The sequence below is a fragment of the Alosa sapidissima genome, chromosome 22 (assembly GCF_018492685.1).
Source record: "Alosa sapidissima isolate fAloSap1 chromosome 22, fAloSap1.pri, whole genome shotgun sequence".
NCBI lineage: Eukaryota > Metazoa > Chordata > Actinopteri > Clupeiformes > Clupeidae > Alosa > Alosa sapidissima.
Genome location: NC_055978.1, coordinates 13,716,285 through 13,739,581, shown reverse-complemented (window position 1 = coordinate 13,739,581; position 23,297 = coordinate 13,716,285). Strand labels below are relative to the sequence as shown.

The following is a 23,297-nucleotide window of genomic DNA, read 5'->3' as shown; positions in this document are numbered from 1 at the left end:
TCAATGGGTTGGAATAGTGGCAAAATATCGGGACTAACGTGGGAAACAAAAAACAGCCCTCCCTACATCTGAAAGTCTTCTTCAAAGTTATGTTTTTGGGGATTGGCTTCTAGTTGGAGCTGGTTGGAGTTGAAGAGAAATTCACTATTATTTTAGACTGATTAACAGAAACACATGGGCCAGACACACACTCACGGTTTTGAAATGTACTCTGGCAATGATGGAATATAACTTTACAGGGCAGATGTATTTATACATGTGAATGATGTGGGTGTATGGGAGAGAGCATGCAGAAGCACCAGAGAAGGGAAGGGAAGCTCTCTCCCTACCACGTCCCAAACTGAGGGCCTGCCTCGCGGACGCTGGATGCTGGAATTCCCCTTTTATGGACATGCTATAAATAGACCCCCGAAAACGATCCAGGAAATGTCCTGCACTCTCTCTCTCTGTCTCTGTCTCTCTCTCTCTCTCTCTTTTCTCTTTTTTCCCACTCGCTCCTTTCTCATCCTCATTGCACCCCCACTCCCTCCATCTTCCTCTCCTCCATTCTCTTCTTCAGTATTTATTCTAGTCAGTCGATAGCCGTCATTGAACAATGCAGAGGCACGTACACCCAGAGCTCTCTCTCTCTCTCTCTCTCTCTCTCTCTCTCCAGACTCTAGTGGGGAGGCCCTGCCTCTGCTCTTCTGCTCGAGCACTGGGCCATTTTAGGCCATTTCCCTCCCCACTTCCTCCTCCTCCATTTCTCTTAGTTATGGTCTTCTTCCCCTCCTGTTCTCTGTTGCACTGCTTTGATTTCCAGCACATGAAAGAGTAGCACTCGTTTGTCTTTCCTCCTCCTCCTCCTCCTCCTCCTCCTCTCTCCCCTCACATGTTGACATTGTTATGCCTGTGAAACTCTAGATGTTTCACGGTGGTGTGTGGGAGTCAAGGATCCATTGGATAAAACTGTTGGTCAATGTTCCAAAATATCATGCCCCCTCCCATGCATTTACTGCGACCCTTTAATACTTGCAGATTAATATCTTGGATGTCATGGAATGGAACTGAGTGAGGGTATAGACAAACAGGCGGAAAGACCACCTACACAGCCCCCATCACCTCACAAGTGTACACCACCAACCCCCAACACAAACACCCAACCCAATCTAGCTGCTGCCAGCTATGGTGACACCAAGTGTCCAAAATACTGCCACAAATCCCGGCCACTGGGAACTCGGTACAGCATGCCACTGGGTTATATCCCGGCTCAAACTCTCAGGTGACAGACTTTTATTAAGAGTGAAGCCTCATGTTTGCCCTGGTCCTGAGCATAAACTCAGCTCAGCTGACTAACAACACAGGCCTCTGACTCTTTGACAAGACCAAGGTGGCTCACATGACCCCAAAGGCTTATGGGAAATTGTAGTCCATTGGCAAAAAAAAACAAAACAGCCAGCACTGGTGAGCAGAGAACTCACTCAGGAAGTGAAGGGACAGGGGGGGGGTGGGGAGACCACAGCACATGCCTTCAGAGATGGTCAGCAGTGGCATCCATGTTGTAACTTTTGGAGCATAAAATCCTGAAATCTCAGGGGGGGGGCCCCCATCAAACAGCTTGGAAGGAGTACTGAGCCCTGAAGCCCCCACAAATCCGTCCATATACAGCCTGTGACCCTCCTAGAATTGGAGTACTGAGCAAAAGCCTTTGAAGGGAGCACAGAGGTGTGTCTGATGGCAAAGAGAGTCATCTAAACCCCCCGTAATCCCACCCAGATACCCTTTAAATTACGCCTCATGGCGTGCAGAGATTAACCAGGCAGAGAACTGTTCAGCCGGTGAAAATTTACAGAGCGGAACCTTTTTTCCTCTAATGAAGGGGGCTCAGTATTCATCAGATAAGAGGGAGCTAAAGTTTGGCTTAAAGTGACATTTGTTACATAGCGTGAGGAGAAAGCTGATTGGCTAATTCTGTGGTAAATTCATTTAACGACTGTGATGTCATGCATGCTGAACTATTTATTCGCAGGTAGTTTCCTTTTATGGAATACAATGGACTTTGTGGAGACAGAATGTTGTGTGAAGACTCACTCTCTGTTGTAGGTGCAGACTTCTTGTCTCCAGAGGCGGCATCTGAGGGTTCTAGATAACACAAACAAATAAAAAGAAAAATGATAGCTGAATTAGGCTAAGATCAGGCTGCTTTGCAAAACTGCACGATTGCATTGCCAAGCACTCTTGCACAGACGCTGGATATCAAACTTAAGTGTTCAGTGGCCTTATAGGGGAGGTTTTCTGGAAGGAAGACAGAGAGAGAGAGGGGGGGGGGGGGTGTGGTGGTGGTTCTGGAAAGACTCACCAGAGATCATGACTTTGCAGGAGCACTCCGCTTTCCCTGCTGCATTCTCGGCTTTACACGTGTATCGGCCAGCATCCTCTGGCAAGGCCTTGTCAATGGTGAAAGAACACTTGCCTCCTGAAAGGGTAACAGACATAACACAAAATAGGTAGTTCATTCGTCAGGAAACAGTCCAAACGGAGTGCTACAAATCAGAAAACAAAGGACCGGAGTAGGCATAAACCAACTAAGGCACAGATCATTTATGGACTTGGTTCTTGTAGATGCTGAATATTGCAGCAAGCATTTCAAACCAAAATTGCCAGAAAATGTCAACTAGAACCATCAGAGGATCCCTGTAGCTGTCTTATAATAGGTTAAGTCAGCCATTGAGGTGAGGCTGACAAATGAGCTAGAGGTGGGGCCTCTTGGTTTGCTGCAATGTTATTGGCTCTACTATTGCAGGAAGTTGAGAACAGCAGTTCCGGTCTCCTGCACTGCATGTGCAATTCCTACTGCTGTTAGCAGTACATCTGCTTCACATTGTTGCTACTATCACCACATCACGATCATGGCAATCACCAAAAAAGAAAAGGCCCATGTGCTCGCTAGCGGATGCTAAATAGTTTCATCCTCTGATATTCCACTGTCCCATGTCCACTGAGCCTTTGGCTGAATTTAAGTGTCCTTCTGGAAGGACCCTTCAACTCTAAGTCTTACATCCTTGTGTACACATGGGAGTCCTAAGAGGCTCCCATGTGTACACTAGGATGTGTTCTCAACATGCGTCAATCTTCCTTGATAACCCTGGCATATTAGAACAGAGTGTCTGTTCCCTGCTCTCCAGAGTGTGCTAACACAAAACAAACCTAAACATGAACTCTCTCCCTTGTGTCACTATGGAGCCTCAGTGACATGGATTTTCTGTCTACTCGTGTCATCATCTCGTTTCATACATAGTGCACAGGGCGGTGTTAGACAGTGGGCTGTAAATAGACACAGGTGTGGACAGGAAGGACATTAATCCTGCTCATTTCATCCACTGGGTGAAAACCTCCCATTTGCACCCCACACTAACCATGTAGTACTACATACCACTAGTCTTGCTGATCCTTGCACTTACCACCTGAATTGTCCTAGAATTGTTGAGAGAATTGCTTTAAAAAGCTTAAACTGTTTACCATGTTACATGTCACTTTGGCTAAAAATGTGACAGCCAAATGTAATGTAATGTAATCGTCATCATCATCATCATCATCATCATTTGAAAGCGGCTCATTGTGAGTTTGCATGGATACTAGTGTGCACATAGAGTTAGTACATCAGGGATACAAGCACTACTGCTGCTTATTTGATATGTATAGCACATGCTGGTCTACACACTTATCCCGAGGATTAACCAGGGATCCCCCGCTACCTTAGATATCAGAGGGATCCTCCGCTGATATTACAGAACTTTCTAATTGTGTCGGTCACAGCAAAGCCAAAGCCTCTTCTGTCAGCAGGGGCAGTAGGGAAGGCTGGGTATGTTATGTCTCTCTTTGTTTATGTGTATGTGTGTGTGCGTGTGTGTTTGTGTGTGTGTGGGAGAGAGAGAGAAAGAGAGAGAGAGAGAGAGAGAGAGTGTGTGAGTATGTGTGTAAGCGTGCACACGTATAACTGTGTGCCTGTGATTGTATAAGGGTGTGCGTGTATGTGATTCTGTAACCCCTGGACTGGATCGAATGACCCTGCTGTGTGAGCTCAAAGTGCTGAAATAACAACCCCAACTGGCAAGCAACCGCTCCCTGGCTCTGTGGAAAAACAATCCCTTTGACAACAATCTCCACTCCTCAGCTGAGGATAAAACCTACTACTGCTGATATTATGTCAAAGCTCCCTACTCCCACTGTTTCAGGGCTGTCCAAAGGAACAGTTAAAACCCATCAGCTTTTACAAGACAGACCCCAGTGCAAAGAAAGCCCCTGGGAACCACACAGAGGGAAATGTTACGCAACGTCAAATTGCTCCGTTTAAGTGCGCCGCATCAGAGCAGACAACAAGCTTATCAAAGTAGGATTTCCTGTGTTTGAGCAAATTCCTCTCAATGCCATACAAATTACCCCTGGAAAGAGCACTGTACTATGGCCTGAAGCATTTTTGAAGAAATCAAAACAAAACACAACATAACAAAACCTATTTGTTACCCAACCCATTTGATTGTGAATGATTTATACATTTGCAATCATGTTGTTCGGTCGATATGGGCAATAATCACTCACCTTCCTGAGATAGCACAATGAATTTGGAAGGCTTGATGACTTTGCCGTCTAATGACCAAGTGATGGTGGCGGCGGGGTCAGAGGTCACCTCACACTGCAGTTGCAGCCGCTGGCCCTCCACCACGCTGACGTCGCTGGGCGTCTGGGTGAAGTTGGGCTGCTTTCCCGCAGGGGCCGGCTTCTTCTCCGGCGCGGCGCTTGCCGCCGGCTTCTTGTCCGCGTCCGCGGCGCTTGGCTTCTTCTCCGGGGCTGGTGCCGCCGCCGTCCCCTTCTTCTCCGGTGCCGGTGTGTCCTTCTTCTCCGGCACGCCATTGATGCCGTTCTGCTTGTCCTTGGCGACCGGGGCTTTGGGCGTTGGGGTCTGGTCCTTGGCGTCGTTCTTCTCGGCGCCAGGGGCCGGCTTCTTCAGCATCGCCCTGAAGTCGCCGGGCCCGCTACCGGCCGGGCCCGCTTTGGGGGAGTCGCCCCCCTTCTTCCCCAACATCGCCCTGAAGTCCTTCACGGGCGCGGCGGCCTCAGCCTTGGGAATGGGACTGGGCCGCACCCCTGACTTCTTCAGCTGGGACCTGAAGTCCATGCTCATGGTGGCGTCCTTGGGCTCCTGTTCCCGACAGACGTCCTGCGCGTAGTGGTAGTGCTGGTGGCAGCTGTGGCCTGCGTCTGTGTTTACCTCTGATTTTGTGGCGTGGCAGTGTATGAGCAGCGAGCGAAAGTCCCACTGCTTGGGCTGATGCTCGCGGACCTGCTCTTCGCTGCACTGCCTGGTGTGCACGTGCCTCCTTAGCAGGGGCCTGGGGCTATGGTGGTCCTGGTGCCCTGGGTGGGATGTGTGGACCTGGAGGTGGCTGCTAGAGTCCCGCTCTGCCTGCTGCTGCTGGGACGGCCTCTGCTGGGGCTGGTGGCGGGCTTGCTGGGGCTGACTGGAGGTCCTGCTCCCTCTGCAGCTCTCAGGCTCACTGACTCTTACGGTCCTGTCCGCGAGTCCAACTCCCACCGAAACCCCTCCGGAGCTGAGAGAGGGGAGGGAGGAGGAGGAGAGAGAGAGAGAGGGGAGGAGGGAGTGAGAGAGAGAGAGAGAGAGAGATGAGATAGAGCACTGGAAGGAGGGCGATTGAGTGATAGAGAGAGAGTTAACAGGCTAGTTGGAGAAAGGGAGAGAGGCAGAGAGAGAGAAATAGAGAGAGAGAGGGAGAGAAAGAGAGAGGGGAAAAAGAAAGAGAGAGAGAAGAGGAGAGAAAAAAGAGCAAGACACAGAGGGGAGGGGGAGGGGGAGGGAGAGAAAGAGGGATTGTTTAAAACCTCGGCCCTCTATTCTATAATAGGCTAATTGCAGACAGGGACACATATCACGGCTGCATGGCATCACTGGAGACTCCCGTGGCCTTATTTGGGAAACACGTCCCGACTGAAGGCCCTCGGCTTGGGCTTCGGAAAGGGGACTGCGCTCCGGGCCGAGGCTGCTTTAGGGAAAAGTGGGGGTCGGTAAGGACTGGGGGAAAGGGGAGGGGGAGGGAGTTTGGGGTGTCCCACAGGACAAACACAGGGGTAAAGGGGACTGGCCGTGAGGGGACACTTACTGAAGGGGTGGGCCTCTGTTGCAAAGGTCCGGCGCTTGGCGGATGGACAGCATGACCGTGCAGCTGGACTGGCCAACAGAGTTCCTGACGGGGATAGAGATGGAGAGGAATGAAAGGGAAGAAGGGATGGGGGGAAGAGAAAGAAACAGAGAGGGGGTTTGGGGGTGAGGGTGGTGAAGGAGGAAGGGATATTGAGGAAGAGAGAAAGAAAGAGAGAGGAAGGGAGAGAGTGAGTGAGAGTGAGAGAGAGAGAGAGAGAGAGAGAGGGAGGGAGGGAGGGAGAAAGGTTTGAAGGTTTCTCAGCGTTTTAAGTCCTGTTCTCCCTGCATTTGGACAGAAACCAGTGCGAAAAGGGCTCTGGATTTTCAGTGGGTGTTTATTTGGACGTGCCTAACCTTTTGACCTCTCAGTCACAGTCCCTTATTGGCCCGTCTCGCAAAGGCATCCTACCAATCAGGGCTAAGTCGCATGTCTTCCACAGTTTATGTTAAAATGTTACATGTACTTCCTTATATGGAAATAAACATCTCTGCTATTCTCACAGCCGGTATCTGTACGAGCGTGTGTGTATGTGTGTTTGTGTGTGTGTGTGTGTGTGTGTGTGTGTATGTGTGTGTGTGTGCTGCCTGTGTTTCTGTATGTGTGTCTGTGTACAGGAGAGTTAGGGGAGGACACAACACAAGTGTCTCACTTAGATTTAATAGCTTGGCACTGTTATTCTTGCGTCTAACAGTAAGTGATTTTCCAAGGGGAAAAACACAACCAAAAAAATAATAAAAAATACCACAGCTAATTTCCCACATGGGTTGAAGGGACTTGGTATGTTCCAACAATAACAATAAACATGGATTAGAATGGAAATGAACCATAACATACCCCAGCCAAGTCTTATGCTGTCAGAGTAGGGGCTTTTAATCAACCAAATATGATAACGCAAATTGGGACAAAATGTTTCACTCCTTTGCTTACACGAGTTGAATAAAAAGACTGGGTACATCTCATTATTCATGGATTAGGCAAAGGTAACATACACACTCACACACACACACTCACACACACACTCACACACACTCATTCACTCACACACACACACACACACACACACACACACACACACACACACACACACACACACACACACACACACACACACACACACACACACACACACACACACCATCAAGGTAAACCTACTCTTTGTGAAGTAGGATTAGTGTAAAAGGTTTTGTAAGCTCTCTGGAAAGGTGTGATCTGTGACTGAGGCACGCACAATGCTTCTATGGAAGGGTTAAGTATCACGTTCACTTTGATGGGACTACCTGTGGGGGCTGGTGTGGTATAACCACACCTGTCTGATGGGATACCTGAGCCTGATGTGATACTGTCCTGCATGGTGTGATGCGACTCTCCTAATGAGCAGTGAGACGACGTTCCTCTTCTGAACCAGCCTCAGCTCCCCTCCAGACGCCAAGTCCACTCCATCTTTCGCCCAGCGGAACTCTGGGAATGGGTCCCCGGCGATGGCACAGGAGATGAGGACGTGCCGGCCCGGGACTGCCGTCACCACTGGCTTCGGCCGGATGATGAACCATGGCCGCGTGCCACCCGCCGGCTCTGGAACACAGCAGAGTCCCCCTGAAGGTCAGTGACTTGGAGAATTTTTTTTTTTTAAATGAATTGATGGGGAGGGATTCCCTTGTTACTGGCAGGGGGGGTTTCTGCTCAACTTTAAAAAACACGACCCGATAGTCGTGGTCATTGCACTAGCTCACGCTGAGAGAGAGAGAGAGAGAGAGAGAGAGAGAGAGTCGGCCGGTCTTCTCTGGAGCGTCATCAGCATTTGCAGCAAGGCTGAAACATTAACCAGACACCCAGCAGATGCAAATACAGGCAGGGGACGGCCCATTCCTAACTGTCATTTATGTACACACTCTTAGTCAGTTATGCAAAGACACCCAGACAAGCCGCAGTCTCCTGGCCAGTCAGACCACAGAACTCACGCAGCTCACTCACGTGCCCTTTCAGGTGCTCACACTCACAGTATCGCCCAAGTCTCCGAGAGCATTCATGGCTATTTTCTCTATATGTCATCTATATATTATCTATATTTCTCTTTTCTTCTACTGGGTTCTGTGTAAGTGATTGCTTTCCATAATACGATGGAACCGTTGGACCAGTTTGTCGCTATCTATCAGGAACTCTAGGCTAAGGAAACTACAAATGAAACTCTGCTGTGGCACAGTTGTCTATACGTGGTAGTTTAATGCATGTACATGCTTTGCTGTTTAAATGTGTGTGTGTGTGTGTGTGTGTGTGTGTGTGTGTGTGTGTGTGTGTGTGTGTGTTACCTTGCACTAGGAGCTTTGCTTCGGTTCTCACAACACCTTTATGGTTCCAGGCCACAAATATGTATTTCCCAGAATCTTCTGGGAAGACATCCTGAATGCAGAGTTGGCATTCATTCCCATTTTGTCTGAATTGAAAGTCCTCCGACTCCATGATCTCTTTCCCATTATGCAACCAGAAGACACTGGGCTTAGGATCACCTGAGTGATACATTAAATGGTTATATACAATCAACTGTAAACATATTATCTTTATATGTTTGGTTCATATGTTTGTTCATGTGTCTTAATGAAGCACACAATAAATAAAAAAAACATTTCTCAGGTGTCACACAGAATGTTCACTCATACTTTCACAAACAGTAAATATTTCTTAGTATTTTAAAATCCTAAAAAAAGCATGTCATGGTGTCCTGGGGAAACTAGTCACTAGTATCACTGGCACTGTTGCAACACATACACACTTGTTTCTCCTTGGCCAGATATAACAGGCAAAATGAGGAGCAACTGACTGCACCAAATATGAATGGAATGTCCTAGAACAGAGGAGAGGTGGAGCAGAGCCTGTTAACCTGTTAGATCTGATTACAGCTGCATGAGGGGCCAGTAAAAAATGTGTGTGTGTGTGTGTGTGTGTGTGTGTGTGTGTGTGTGTGTGTATGTGTGTGTGTGTGTGTGTGTGTGTGCGTGTGTGTGTGTACGTGTATGTGTGTGTGTGTGACTGTCTGTCTGTGTGCCCATGTGTGTTTGTGTGCCTCTGTGGACATTTTGTTCATTCATGTGTACATGGGGAAGAGATAAGGTTTGTTTATAGTTTTTGTGAGTGTGTGTGTGCAAGTCTACCTATATATAGAGGTGACTCTATACAGTATATAAGGTGATATGTATAAAGTACTACACACTCTTCCATACACAAACCCTACGGATACCTATTAATATCCCGTAAATATGATTTTATTTTTTGCTCTGTGTTGCTCGTGTAAGTCTCACATCGACTGACTGACCTGTTACGTCCACGGTCATCCTTGCGAGGCTGCCGTCCATCACTGTCTGATCCTCCAGACCGCTCAGCAGGACTGGCGCGCCTGCAGTCCTGGGTCCGCCACCAGGAGGTGTAGTCACAGACTCAGATCCATCACTGAGGACTTTAGAGACATCTGCTGAGACCAAGACGGTGTTTGGTGTTTTAAGCCCCCAATGTTGTCTTCCAGGCAGAGCTGCATGGAAGACACTAGGGTTAGGCAAGGGTTAGGGTTAGAGTTAAGGCTAGAGTTATGTGCCTTGAAGTCGACGGTCGCAGTGCTGCCTTGAAGTCGCCGGTGGGGGCTTAAAATCCCATCGAGCAACCCAGACACTAGTAAGTGAAGTCCACATGGTTTAATAAAAAAAATCTGGTGTTGGTCTATAAACATCATGTGGTGTTGGTTCACTCTGTTTTTCAAAAGAGTTCATAAACTGGAGCTCCCAATTAAAACATTAATGTTTCCGTGGTTTGTTTCAATGAATGCACGCATGCATATACATATACATGAAGGTACACATACGCACACAGTCAAATGAGCTTTCACACAAACACTAAGCACATGTAAATTTGTGTGTGGTGTGTATGTGTGTGTGTGTGTGTGTGTGTGTGTGTGTGTGTGTGTGTGTGTGTGTGTGTGTGTGTGTGTATTTGTTTATCTGTAATGTTCCATGACACAATGGGCCTGACAGTGCTTGCTGTCGCCTGGGCATTAGGACAGAGTGGAATCCCCGGAGCAGGGCTGGCCTGTGGACAGACCGTGTTTATAAAACATGCTGTGTGGTCTTCCCTCCTTTGACATGAAAACCATATAAGTCCAAGCCCAGGCACGGACCCTCAGATCAATCAAGTGTCTTCCCAGAATCCCCTGCTTCCCACCTCCGCTTTCTGTCTGAGGTGTGGTGTCCAACTACGGCTTTCTTCCGTCAATGTGAATTTGTGCGGTAATAAAACAAGGGCATTGTAAAAAGGCAATGTAGTGTCAGTTATGATAGTTGGCTGGAGCATGTGAAATGAGTATGCAAATTGCTATGTTCTACTAGAATATATTAGATGAATTGTGTGTATGTGTTTGAATGTAGCATGAACAAGTAGCAATGATACACATACACACAGACATACACACAGACACAGACACAGACACAGACACACACACACACACACACACACACACACACGCACACACGCACACAAACACGCATAGAGTGGAAATATAAGTTAATATCAGACCAACCAAGATAAAATCCTGGGTAAAACCAAGCTGGGTGATGCAGGACATCTAGTGGTCATATCACTACATTGCTGGTCCAAAGCCATTTCCATAATGGAAAATATACAATATATTTATCATATTTAAAAATGGTCAGAATACAATACAAATGATCAAATTTAAGTTCTGTCCAGCAACTCAAGCCTAATCACAACTTACTCAAAAGTCTAACGTTTTACTTGCACAATCCTTTTCAAGAGAAATGTATGAATACCCCTTTTCTTACCTTGATTGTGGACTTTGGCTTTGGGCTTCCCTTCATTCATTTGGACAAATGTTCTATACCCACTTGACTGGCCTCAGTTCTCTGAATCAGACTAAAGCACAGTAAATTAACATCTATTCTCTCTTTAACACACAGTGAGGATGATAACACAAACCTGGTCTCACTTTAAATAAAATATATGCTGCACTTTAGTTGATCAGTTTGTTCAAAACTGTGCCTCAGGAGAAATGTTTCCCAATCAAAGTAAAAAAATGTTTTTTTCTATCTTCTGCATTACTGTGTCAATAAGAATGGCTATATTTATATTGACAAAATTACTCTTTTCTACAGAGGCTAGGAGGTGTCATTGGTATATTTGTATATTTATGGTCGTTGTACTAAATGGTGGTCTCATTTTACTAGATTGTGCATGCCATTTACACACATTTTCTGGATACACACAAAAAATATCTTGCAATGACACCTACAGGGTTACTTTTAGAAAACACTGAAATAAATATGTTCCGTTTGATGTATGCTTCCCAGCTGTGAAGGTAATGCACATTGGCCTCCACACAAAAATGATCATCAGTGGTCATCGTCATGGCCACATGACCAACAGTTTTACAGTAAGAGGTACTCCTGGACACTATCATGACAGCAGGAATTATCGAATGATATCACCTGCCATGCTGGAACTATTGCTATCATCCCAGAGCCTGAGAATGGCTCACAGAAAAGAGATTCAGTGAAATAGACCTCTATTTTGTGTATGGAAATAAAGGAATTCCACTGCCTATCGTGATGTAAATGTAACATTCAACAAAGCACTTGATTGAATCCTTCCTAGTGTCTCCTTAAAGAATTACAGATTAATGCACACTGTGTAGTGGGTATAACAAATGCTTCAGCATTACTGACTTAATGTAAAATTTAATGTGACACTGCAAGTACCTGAATTCTAATGGTTCAATTCATGTTCATTTCTACATGCTTCAAGTGTCATTTTGAGCCTCTTTTGTCTCCAAAGCAAATTTGCTAGGCAATCTTTTAATATAATTGTTCAACACACTTCTCAATCACTTAAGTCATCTAAGAAAAATAAACATATCCAAACAATCAATCAAGCCAGCATGCAGCATACCTGCATGAAGTAATAAAGCTATAGATAAGAACCATACAACATGAAAAGACTTTGGGTCACATACCTTCTCCTGCTGCAGAATGGTGGATCTCAGGAAGTATATGGGCAGCGTTGTGTGTGGGTTAGCTGACTGATGCTATAGCTGACTGATATTAAAGATGTAATTGGATCTTGTCTGTTCCTCAGACAGTCAGCTATGGCTGAACATACAGTATTCTGCTGACAGCAAAGAATGAAAAGAGACCTGTAGGTTTTCACAGATGCTGCAGCCTCGCAAAACTTTGAGAGCACGGACAGTATGGGAAAAGAGAAAAGGTGATTTTTTTGTGTGACAGAAATTCTCTTTGTATGTGGTCTCTCTACCTTTTAACCGTCACACACCTAACAAAGATGAAGTAAAGAAAAAAACTGAGGTGGACAAAAATACCTCTGTGTACCTCAAAGAGGCCATTCAGTCATGAAAAGTCCTGTGTGAAATATTATTCTTAGGGATCCAGGAAGGGGTCCGGAAACCCCAGAGAAACCAGGCTATGTCTTGAATATAAGCTCAGTTAAAATACAGACACAATTTTTATGTGTTCAACTGTCAAAGCCCAATTCATTTTGATAAAGTGATATCCAAAATTCACATAAAGATCGTTATTAGCTATCAAGACATACATGTTTTTTTTATCAAAATAATTTAATAATAGCACTTTCCTTTTGCTACATTGACAATTCTTAAATTTTCTCCACTGTTGTTTCATAATAGTCCCACTTTTACAGCCTACATCTGGCAAAGTGATGAAGTTATATCTTCATAACCAGTCTTCTGGTTTTCAGTGCCAACGGCAATAACTGTGACCTCTGAATGATGCTGAATTACTACATTACAGAGGTGAGTGGAATTTGCTTTCGGTATAGGGTCACAGCATGGTTAACTCAGAGCAGACACTGACAGCAAGTGTTCACTGTGATTTAATCTCAGTCTGGATACTTCTGCAGTAGCTCCCTGTAGCCTACTAGTAGCATGAAAAAATAGGAGTTTAAACTACAGTAGGAGTGAAAAATTACACTAATTTCCTGCACATCGGCACTCACATCAGTGCAGGGATACACTCTGTCCTCAGTTATGGGAACCTATGGAAGCCTGTTCCATATTACAGAATGTTCTTTATTTTTGATCTTCTCCATGTTGACACACCCAAATGTCAAGCATGATATTGATACATGCAAAGCAGTCATTCTGCTATACTGATTGATTCCTGTAATACACTTTGAAGCTTTTGAGAACACTGCTGTTGTTGTACAACATATTTTGGTGTGTCTTGTTGCTTCTTGCTGCCTCTGAATCTTTTTCTCTCTACAAGCAGAGCTCGTTTAAGCACCCAGGAATACAAGAGGGTATTCAGACTGGTTTACGCATACGTAGTACAAGAGCGTACGTGTACCCATTCCCAAGGTGTGCAAGGAATATAAGAACTTTATTCAGAATACAAGAGCATATTAATTTTCACTCACCTTTTGTCACTTCTGTTGTCTCGTCTCTTATTGGTTGTACTAAATTTTAAAAGGCTATTTTTGTGTTGACTCCTGTCTTGAATCTGAGAAGGCTTAGCCCGAACTCTGTTACGCTATTCCTTTGTTCCTCTGTTCTTCTCAAGTACATGTACTCGTACTTGTAACTCTCTTTCTCTTGTCGTCCTGACTCTGCATCTGTGCTTCACTTGTAAACCATCAGTACTGGCTGATCAGTTGAGCCACTGGTGGGTAACCTAAAGACAACAGTGACAACTACAGGGGTCATCCCCTCTTTGGCTATTCACCCACTTATCCCTCACATTACATACAGTACATATCATCCCAATATGCATCTTGCACACATTACATGCATACATTTGCACAATTACTTCTGCACTTTATATCCACTCCACTCCATGTGCACTTGTCTTGATACTATGCCTTATTGTATGGGTCAATGACGTGATGCTCATTTTTTTGTGTACATATGGGTTACATACATTTAAAATTGTTCAAATTTGAAAATAATGACAAATTATTTTCAAATATCATTTTCACCAAACCCTAATCTTAAAGTTTTGGATTTATTTAATTTTGAAAGAGTATTAACTGAATTTAGGTAAAATTGTCAACACGGTGTAACCACAAAAACATGAACCAAATAATTACACTTGCTGAAAAAAATGTGAAATTCACACCAAAATCCCTTCTAAAATAATCTGGCATGATCTTGCACAAGAACTTTTCTATATTTAATACAAGTAATGAAACCCCATTGTTCTGAATGTCTGAATTAATATGGGGAATCGTGTCTGTCACATCAACCACTTAAAATGTCAAGTGGTGTAACCACCATTTAAGGAACAATTTTGTATGTATTATGTCAGAGTCAAGGTGAGTCAAGGTTAGCAACTCTCTTAAAGTAACATACATGTAATACTGTTTTTAGGCCATGACCAGGCAAGCTTAGGTTACATGTCAAATGGTATGACATTTTAAAAATGTTGATAAATCATAATAATCATAAAATATTCAATTTAATGTAAAAACTGTGTTTGAATATTCACATAAAGGTGAAGTGTGTACATAGTTATCCATAATAAAGCCTGCAAATTTTGCTTTTAAATAGAAATGTCAAATGGAGTAACCGGTAACACCATTTGACTCTTTTCTGTTTGAGACCAGTTTGATCAGATTCAGGGCCAAGAGTATGTAATTTTAGGTGCCAATTATATTATTTTTATAATTTAAATAGTGACTAACAGTTTAGCATGAACAATAGTTTTAAAAGGGTTTAATTAGATTGCAATTTAAGCGATTTTTGAAATGTCAAAGCTTTTAATTTTAAATTTAAATTTCCATTTTTTTTTCTTTTTCTTTTTCGCATGTCCAAATTTCCGTCAAGGATTCCCGGGACACTGTAAGACCGGGGTACACGAAACTTGGTGGGCATGTAACCCTACATGGATAGCATGGAACCTCCTTTTTTCGTTTTGATCTGTAGCCCCGCCGCTGGACTGGACCCCCCCGAAAGGAGGGTAGGGCAGACACAGTTTTCTGTGAATATCTCGAGAACCGTAGGGTTTAGGACGACCATTTTTTTTTGTATGTTGATCTCAAAGGGCCATGTCAACCCATTCCATAACCACTCAATTCATGTATAGCGCCACCTAGTTAAACACAAAAAAGAAAAATGAGGTGTTGTAATCGCAGGTATCTGTGACCTAACATAGTTAAAACTGCACGAAATTGGAAGTGTAGGACCATTATGACACCCTCTGAATGCACACCAAGTTTCGTGGAATTCCGTTCATGGGGGGCCACACAATAAATTCATTTATGTTACTATACACCAACTGGCCTGTAGGTGGCCGGAGACAGTTTTCTGTGAATATCTCGAGAACCGTAGGGCCTAGGAGGTCCATCTTTTTTTGTATGTTGGTCTTAAGGGGGCATGTCAACCTATCCCATTACCACTTATTTCATGTATATCGCCACCTAGTTAAAAATGAAAAAGCAAAACATTAGGTGACATGGCTGACATGGTCAAAACTGCACGAAATTGAAAGTGTAGGATCATTATGACACCCTCCGAATGCATGCCAAGTTTCTTGGACTTTCGTTCATAGGGGGCCTTACAATAAAATCATTTATGTGTACATTTAGTGACTGTACTGACCCATCGCTTTTCATTTTGATCTGTAGCCCCCCCCCGCTGGACTGGTCCCCTCGAAAGGAGGATAGGGCAGACACAGTTTTCTGTGAATATCTTGAGAACCTTAGGGCCTAGGATGACCAATTTTTTGCATATGTTTGCCTCCAGGGGTCATGTAAACCCATTCCATATGCACACATGAGCATAAACAGATACACACGTACACACATACATTCACAGTAATCCTACATATGACACATACTCACACAGTAGACATATATTCTTGAATTTCCCCTTGAGGATCAATAAAGTATCTATCTATATATCTATCTATCTATCTATCTATCTATCTATCTATACGCATGCATGCACATGCACACACACAGGCACATAAACAGGCAAACACACAAGTACATGCACACACACACCCACCCACACACACACATAAACATAAACATGTACATGCACACATGCACACAATTCAAGAATTTCTCAGAATTATGAACAGGCAAGATGGGGGTGGGGTTGTATAAAATGTATATTACATGTGAAATCTATGAACTAATCATGTTTTGGTACTTGGTACTGGTCTAGCAGATACCAGTGAGAATTGAGTGTGCATAATGCAATTCAGTGAGACAGTTAGAATCATATATGCCTTTCAGCGTGACTTATTTTTGTGGAAAACATGTGCTGGACTGGGCGGCGGTCATATTTTGTACCGCTCTGCGGTACATCTAGTTTTTAAATATTTTATTATGATGTATGTAAACAGTATGTTTAAATTATAAATAAATAATATAAATACATTTATTATATATAAAATGTACCTCTTGTCCCCCAATGGATGCCACTTACAAGCAAGAAAAACTTGTCTCGCCACAGAGTGCATGTGAATGCAGATCCTGCTGTTGGTATGTTGTTAAGAAATTATCATACCCACTCTTTCACTCACTCTTATTCTCTCTCACACAATATAAAATGCATGGTCACTAGCAAATAGCGTAAATACATTTAGGGGTTTGTCCAGTCCATATTCAGGGTGGTTTTGATATCAAACGTCAGGTGCCTGGCGCAAAAAGGTGGCTCTTATGTTTCTTAATTAGTCATGGGTGTGTTTTGGGCTTAACATCCTTTAAACCAATGAGGAGGACATCTGTTATTCCCTTTAACAGCAAGCAGGGCAACTTCAAACAGCGCATCAGTATTTTGATAGTCAGCGGTGTATTTGAAGGAATCTGCTTGTACGCAAGACCGTAAAACAGGTATTCCACTAAGCCATTCTTTACTAAAACCGAGTAGAGTATAGGCTACACACATCTGCACTTGTCTATTAATTGAACATATAGGCAAAGTGAAACTAACTTCACTGTGGTGTCATAGTCAACGACAAAAGTTATACACAGTTAATTACTTTCAATATTGACTGACAATGGGTTACCAGCAAAAACATAGCCTGAAAAAAGCAAAACTTCCCCCTATAATGTTTGAATGACTGAATAAATAACCTAAGGACATTTATTCTGCAGAGGAATTGCTGCTTACATCTCATGACAGTGCGTCTTCAGCTGTGTTTCATATGCGCCTTTCGCTATAGACCAGGGCCCACTTCCCCGAAAGCATCTTAAGCCTAAGAGCGTCGTAAAGTCCCTCTTACGAACGTCTTAAGATTTGCCGACTGTTTCCCAAAACCATCGTAGCTTAAGAGCATCGTGAAAACACTCGTAGATCTACGAGTGCTCCAGAGTACTCGTTACCGGCTAAGAGCGTCTTAACAGTACTTCTCACTGAGGTCACCAACAGGACATACAGAGGAATTACAACTTAGAATACATAATCAAATTTACGTTCCCATTCTTTATTGTGTTTACCTGTGATGAATCAGATTTTAGCGTGCAAAATAGCCTACATTTAATGGTCATAATAATGTGATGAAAAGCGGACAAAAATGCAATCAAGTTATGAAACGAGACGTTGCCAGAATAGTTTGACATTATCTTTGCTAAGTGAATATTTTATTAGGCCTATGAGGTAAAAAGCATGTGGTTTAGTCTGTAGCCTACTGCATCAAAATCTAAGCCTACACATTTCCTCTCTTTCTTACTCGACTTCTTTCTTATCTTCAAACGTGTTCTTGACACCGCGAAAAATTATTGCATGGTGCAACAATCTAATCTTAAAATAATTACAATTATTTATGTCTCTGTGTGGTATATAACCTACTTGGGATGCTTACATGCAGATGTCAAAGTGTTTCTATTTTCGTATTGATGTGAATTAATGTGTAGATCCGAAGTTTAAATGGTAGGCCTGTAGCTGTGACGTGCAGTCACCTGACATCACCGTCAAATCAGAGGATATTTCAGAACTATTAACGTGGACAGCTCCCCTTAAGAGCATCTTAAGAGCAGTGCACGCGCGTTCACGCTACGAGCATGTTCGGCAAACAGTCGGAAAAACCAAACGAACGATCGTAAGATGAATCGTAGAAAATCCTCGTAAGAGCGTGTCTCCGTCGTTATCGGGAAAGTGGGCTCAGCGCTACGACCATATTCGTATCCGGTCGGCAAAACGGCAAATACATCCTTCTTCGAAAGGAATTACTTAAGTGCATTGTGTTGCTCAACTTTCAAAGAAAAGCACAAGTCCAACTCCTCCAAAGTTGACGCCAACGCCGATTCAAACAACCGCTCTTCGTTAGCCATAGCCACTTTCCTTGTTGTTCACAGTCACAGGACTGTCGTTATCCTGTTAAGCCCACTCTCTAACAAAATAGAGCGCTGTGATTGGATGAAGTCCACGGCGTCAGCCAATAGAAATCCCTATGGTTTGATACTAGACGTACAGGCTGAGCAAATTAATTTGCCGCCGCTAGGGTGCGTCTAGATTTCTAAGCTAGAGTGTACACCTACCAAAGTCAAATTCCTTGTATATGTAATACTTGGCCAATAAAAACTGATTCTGATACTGATTCTGATTTACTGATTTATAAACAAGTAGTAGTGCCTTAAAGTCAATTCTGTGACTTACTGGAAGCCAGTGCAGGGATTTAATAAATTGGAGTATTGTGGTCAGTTCTTTTTGTTTTCATGAGAACCCTAGCTGCTGCGTTTAGTTCCGTAGCGTGAAATCAGTGAGCGTGTTAGGTCTTGCAGCGATGCACCGAACATGATTGTGCATGTTTGTATTGTGTTACTGCTAATTGACCAAAAGATTTCTTACATTTCTTACTTTTTACTCATCTTTACTAGGGGGTGCCAATAATTATGACCGCCGCGCAGGTTTAGTCAGAATGTTTTTTTCCCCCTTTTTTTTCCCGCATGAGCAATTTTCCATCAAGGATTCCCGGGACACTGAAAGACCGGGGTGCACGAAACTTGGTGGCCATGTAGGCCCACAAGCATAGCATGGAACCATTATTTTTCGTTTTGATCTGTAGCCCCCCCTTTCACTTTCACTTTCATTGCTGACTCAACATGAGTCTGAGGTGTCCGAAGATGATCATCCTCTGTATTATTTTAAGTCTGTTTCATGGTAAGTGCCATGCTTGACACGTTAACAAGTCTATAGTACTGTATAATGTTTTTGAATGTGAAGAAGCTGTTTTGACATTGTTCATAACAAAAAATTCTGAATCGGCAGTCTATTGTAGCATTAGTTTAATTACATGTGGGTATTTTTATTCAATTGTCACCATAACTTTTATGATTTTATAGTGTAAAACGTTTACAAATGTGACTTGATGTCGAGGATGTATAATGTTAACCTGGCAATAGCCAGATGAATTTCGCTCCGCCTAGCTCCACTCATCCATCTGGAACCGATCCATTGAAGTGTTGCTTCAGAAGGCTGGGCCTAATCAAAAAATGCTTGCATATGATTGAATAAGCCACTTGTCCGTCATCTATTGACGTGCTACTTCAACCACTCACATCGAAGCCAACCCGTGACGCTAATAACAGACTCACAGTCGCTTCTACGCTATGTCACATCTATGAAACTCCCGCCCTGCGTCCTGATTGGCTAAACCATAAAGTTGGTTGGAGAAATCACTCTCAATGGAAGAGGTCCCAGATGGATGTGAGTGAAGCTAGGCGGAGCTAAGCGGAACGACATTCATCTGGCTAGGGTCAGGTTAGTATAATGTGGGAATGATGCCAAAAAAAACTCTTCTCTCCTACCAACCGGTAGATTCATCAAACGTCATGTCCACCGCCTTATAGCCCACACAAGGCATTTGTCATGAAACGACAAATGTGTAGTCTGCCTCTGCCGTTTCGTTTTTAGTGCATTTTGTCTGTCGTTTATCATTAAGAGTGTGTCCATGAGCAGTGGCGTTGTGCAAACCACATGCCTATTTTTGGGTGTGCACTGGGGTGTGCCCAGTCTCCCGATAACGACAGAGACACGCTCTTACGAGGGTTTTCTGCGATTCATCTTACGATCGTTCGTTTGGTTTTTCCGACTGTTTCCCGAACATGCCCGTAGCGTGAACGCGCGTGCACTGGTCTTAAGATGCTCTTAAGGGGAGCTGTCCATGTCAATAGTTTTGAAATATCCTCTGATTTGATAGTGATGTCAGATGACTGCACATCACAGCTATGCCTACGGTTTAAACTTCGGATCTACACATTAAACAATATTTTGAGCGTTTAGCAATAATGTTCATTACTGTAACATTTTGTTATAACATTTTGTTATGGAAAATTCTGGACACACACCCAAAGGGTGCATTAAATACAGGTTAAAGGAATCTGCATGTGGATTACCTATCTACTATCTCAAAGACTGCACTTCTGCTGAAGACTTTGATGTGAGTAATGTCAACCTGAGGAGAGCTCTAATCAGCTAATTAAGTCAAATTTTCCTACAGAATTTCCTGAGCTCAGTCTCTCAGTCTGGGCAAGGCAATGGACTTTTCCACTATATTCTAATTTTATGACATGCACCTGTTCTACAGACAGGCAAATGAAAGGAGACAATCCATTCAATGGCAAGTCAGTAGCAACTTGGTATTTTGCCTCTTTCACTTCAAAAAGTCCCACTACACTATTGGGAAAACTTTCAGAGCCTGTCTGCCACATAAAAACAGTCCCACTGAATAAAGGGGGGACAATATTATTTTCCTTCATACCACAGCTCAGTTGTGCCAGTATTTTACACAATATCACATTCACAGACTAAAAATGCACAAACGGAAAATTATAGTCTGGGTTCATTTTAAGTATATTCTAAATGGATTTTGTGAGAAAGACTGGTTAAATAGCACCATCTTCTGTCCTTTTTATTTTATGACTTGATTTTATTCTTCTTATTGTTTTTATGTTTAAGCAATTGTGGAAATATTCAGGCATTTGTTTTAACTTCTGCACTGTATGTACAAACTATTTGAAAGCATTCTTTATTGAAAATAACATAGCTGCACTTTGCATGTTGCTAATTGATATGTAAATTCTCCTCCTACATCCTTTGTTTAAACCAGGGGTGTCAAATCCATATTGGGCTGGATTTGTTGGAATGAGACCTCGTGGGGCCTGCCATGTCATGGTTATTATCATTTTCTACAAGGGGATCAGAGTGTTGTTTGATGATAGAGTTTACTCCTTTACTATACCCACTTATGAACAAACAAGTACAAATCATGTACCGCTGCCATACTGCTCTTTCTCTCTTGAAATACTTCCATGTCAGGGTTTTTGGCCTCTTCCTTCCATCATGATTTATTAAAGAAATATGCACACTGTATTTGAATGAATATCCTTAGTAAAAACAAGTTTGTGGAAATGTATTGCTATGTAGCTTATTACACATTGTTGAAGACAACTGGATGTGAATGTTTTTTTTTCTTCCTTTGATTTTGCCTTCCCATCCAAAACACCTGGTGGGCCATATGAAACCTGTTACTATAGCTATATATAACTATATTAAACCTGTTACTATAACTATATAAAACCGTTACTATAACTATATATAACTATACACAACTATAGTATATAAATATATAACTATATATTTAGATACCTCACAACACAGTCTTATGTAAAGAGGACTGAACTCCGGGGTAAAGAGGACTGCTCTTGCATGTTGACGATTGCTAAGAAGGACAAGGAGTTCAAATAAAGTGTTTTGCTGAAAAGAAATCACTTTAAAAGGTGGCTCCTAACTTTTTACCTTCACACCTAAAGGAATGTGGGCAACAGAAAGAGGTCATGCAGTCATGAAACATCCTGTCTGAGATATTATTCAACGGCAAGGGTTCTGGAGGCCCCTGAAAAACCAGGCATGAATATAAGCTCACTTAAAATACATGCACAGTTTCAACAGTAGATTTTCAACTGCTTTAGCCTGATTTATGTGGATAAAAGTATTTCCAGTATTCACATGAACATTGTGGTTAGCTATTTGGTTGTCACAACAAAGATAACAATAGTGGCAGAGGTCAGATATACTTGCAGAACCTGTCCTTCAACAGTGTTGCGAACACCAGTGTTTTCATGAGCAGCTCAGGTGGTTCTAGATGAACAAACAGATGGTTCATTCTATCAAACTGTAAGCTGTAGTAGCCTACTAATGTAACTGTAATGGCTAATGGCTAATAACTGTGTTTCTCAATATTAGTTAAATTAAATATGTGTTTTTTTTCATTATTGCGTGATTGTTCTCTACAGAGAGAACTTTATTCCATCAAAATTGGTCAAATATTAGTTGTGCTATAGAAAATGCCATAAAATGACCATAAGCCTTACTGTTGAGAGAGCACAAACTGCATTTCTTACATTTGTCTGTGTTTTGAACAACTTCTGCATGATCTCCGTAGCCTACATCACACTTAAAGAAATATGCTTACTACATTTGATTGGTTAGTGAAGAAAATCCTATTCCAATGGACTATCAATTGCACGATTTGGTGTGTTCTTATTTGGAAAAGAAATGGGCAGACCAGCAACAAGAAAAACTACCGTTTGGCTTTGGATTTGTAGCCTATTATTTGTATTTCTTCATCTACATGCTCCCCCTTGGATATATCATCCTTTTATGGCCTCTAGGTTACCACCGCTGACAAAACCCAGATTTACATCTGCACCAAACCAGGCACCTCCGCAGCATTGAAAATGCTCAACTGCTGCCTTCTAATCAAAAGCTGGATGCACAGTAGCTTTCTCAAACTCAACTTCGACAAAACTGAGATCATTCTCATTGGTTTAAAGTGTCATAACAAAAACCTCAATAACTTCTGCCTCACCTTCGAGGACACCACATGCAGTACACAGCCTCCTCCCATGTCAAATGCCTAGGTCTCCTCCTAGTCTCCACCCTCTCATTTGAATCTCACATCAATAAAACCCAGCAATCGTCATTCTTCCATCTCAAAACCATAGCCTGGATCCGCCCGCTCCTCTTCCACTCTGACACTGAGAGTGTACAGTAAAACACGCCCTCATCTCCTCCCACCTGTACTACTGCAATGACCTTTTTTTTAGGTCTTCCCTCTCACCTGGCTA

At 43.0% G+C, this 23,297-nt stretch overlaps 1 protein-coding gene across 2 annotated transcripts in view; it reads right to left on the bottom strand.

The window, feature by feature from the left end:
* The window catches only part of mylkb (myosin light chain kinase b), a 25,373-nt gene extending 14,263 nt beyond the window's left edge, over positions 1-11,110 (bottom strand). Inside the window, exons 1-8 of one of the 2 annotated variants that reach the window (XM_042078362.1) lie at positions 11,018-11,110; positions 9,505-9,717; positions 8,504-8,701; positions 7,520-7,769; positions 6,156-6,239; positions 4,579-5,588; positions 2,339-2,455; positions 2,071-2,121 (exon numbers count right to left, since the gene is read on the bottom strand). In XM_042078362.1, the coding sequence (XP_041934296.1) occupies positions 2,071-2,121; positions 2,339-2,455; positions 4,579-5,588; positions 6,156-6,239; positions 7,520-7,769; positions 8,504-8,701; positions 9,505-9,717; positions 11,018-11,057 (1,963 nt within the window). In that variant the 5' untranslated portion in view covers positions 11,058-11,110. The remainder of the gene's footprint in view (positions 1-2,070; positions 2,122-2,338; positions 2,456-4,578; positions 5,589-6,155; positions 6,240-7,519; positions 7,770-8,503; positions 8,702-9,504; positions 9,718-11,017) is intronic. The other variant, XM_042078363.1, reaches the window with a different exon arrangement.
* Between the last annotated feature and the right edge of the window lie 12,187 nt (positions 11,111-23,297).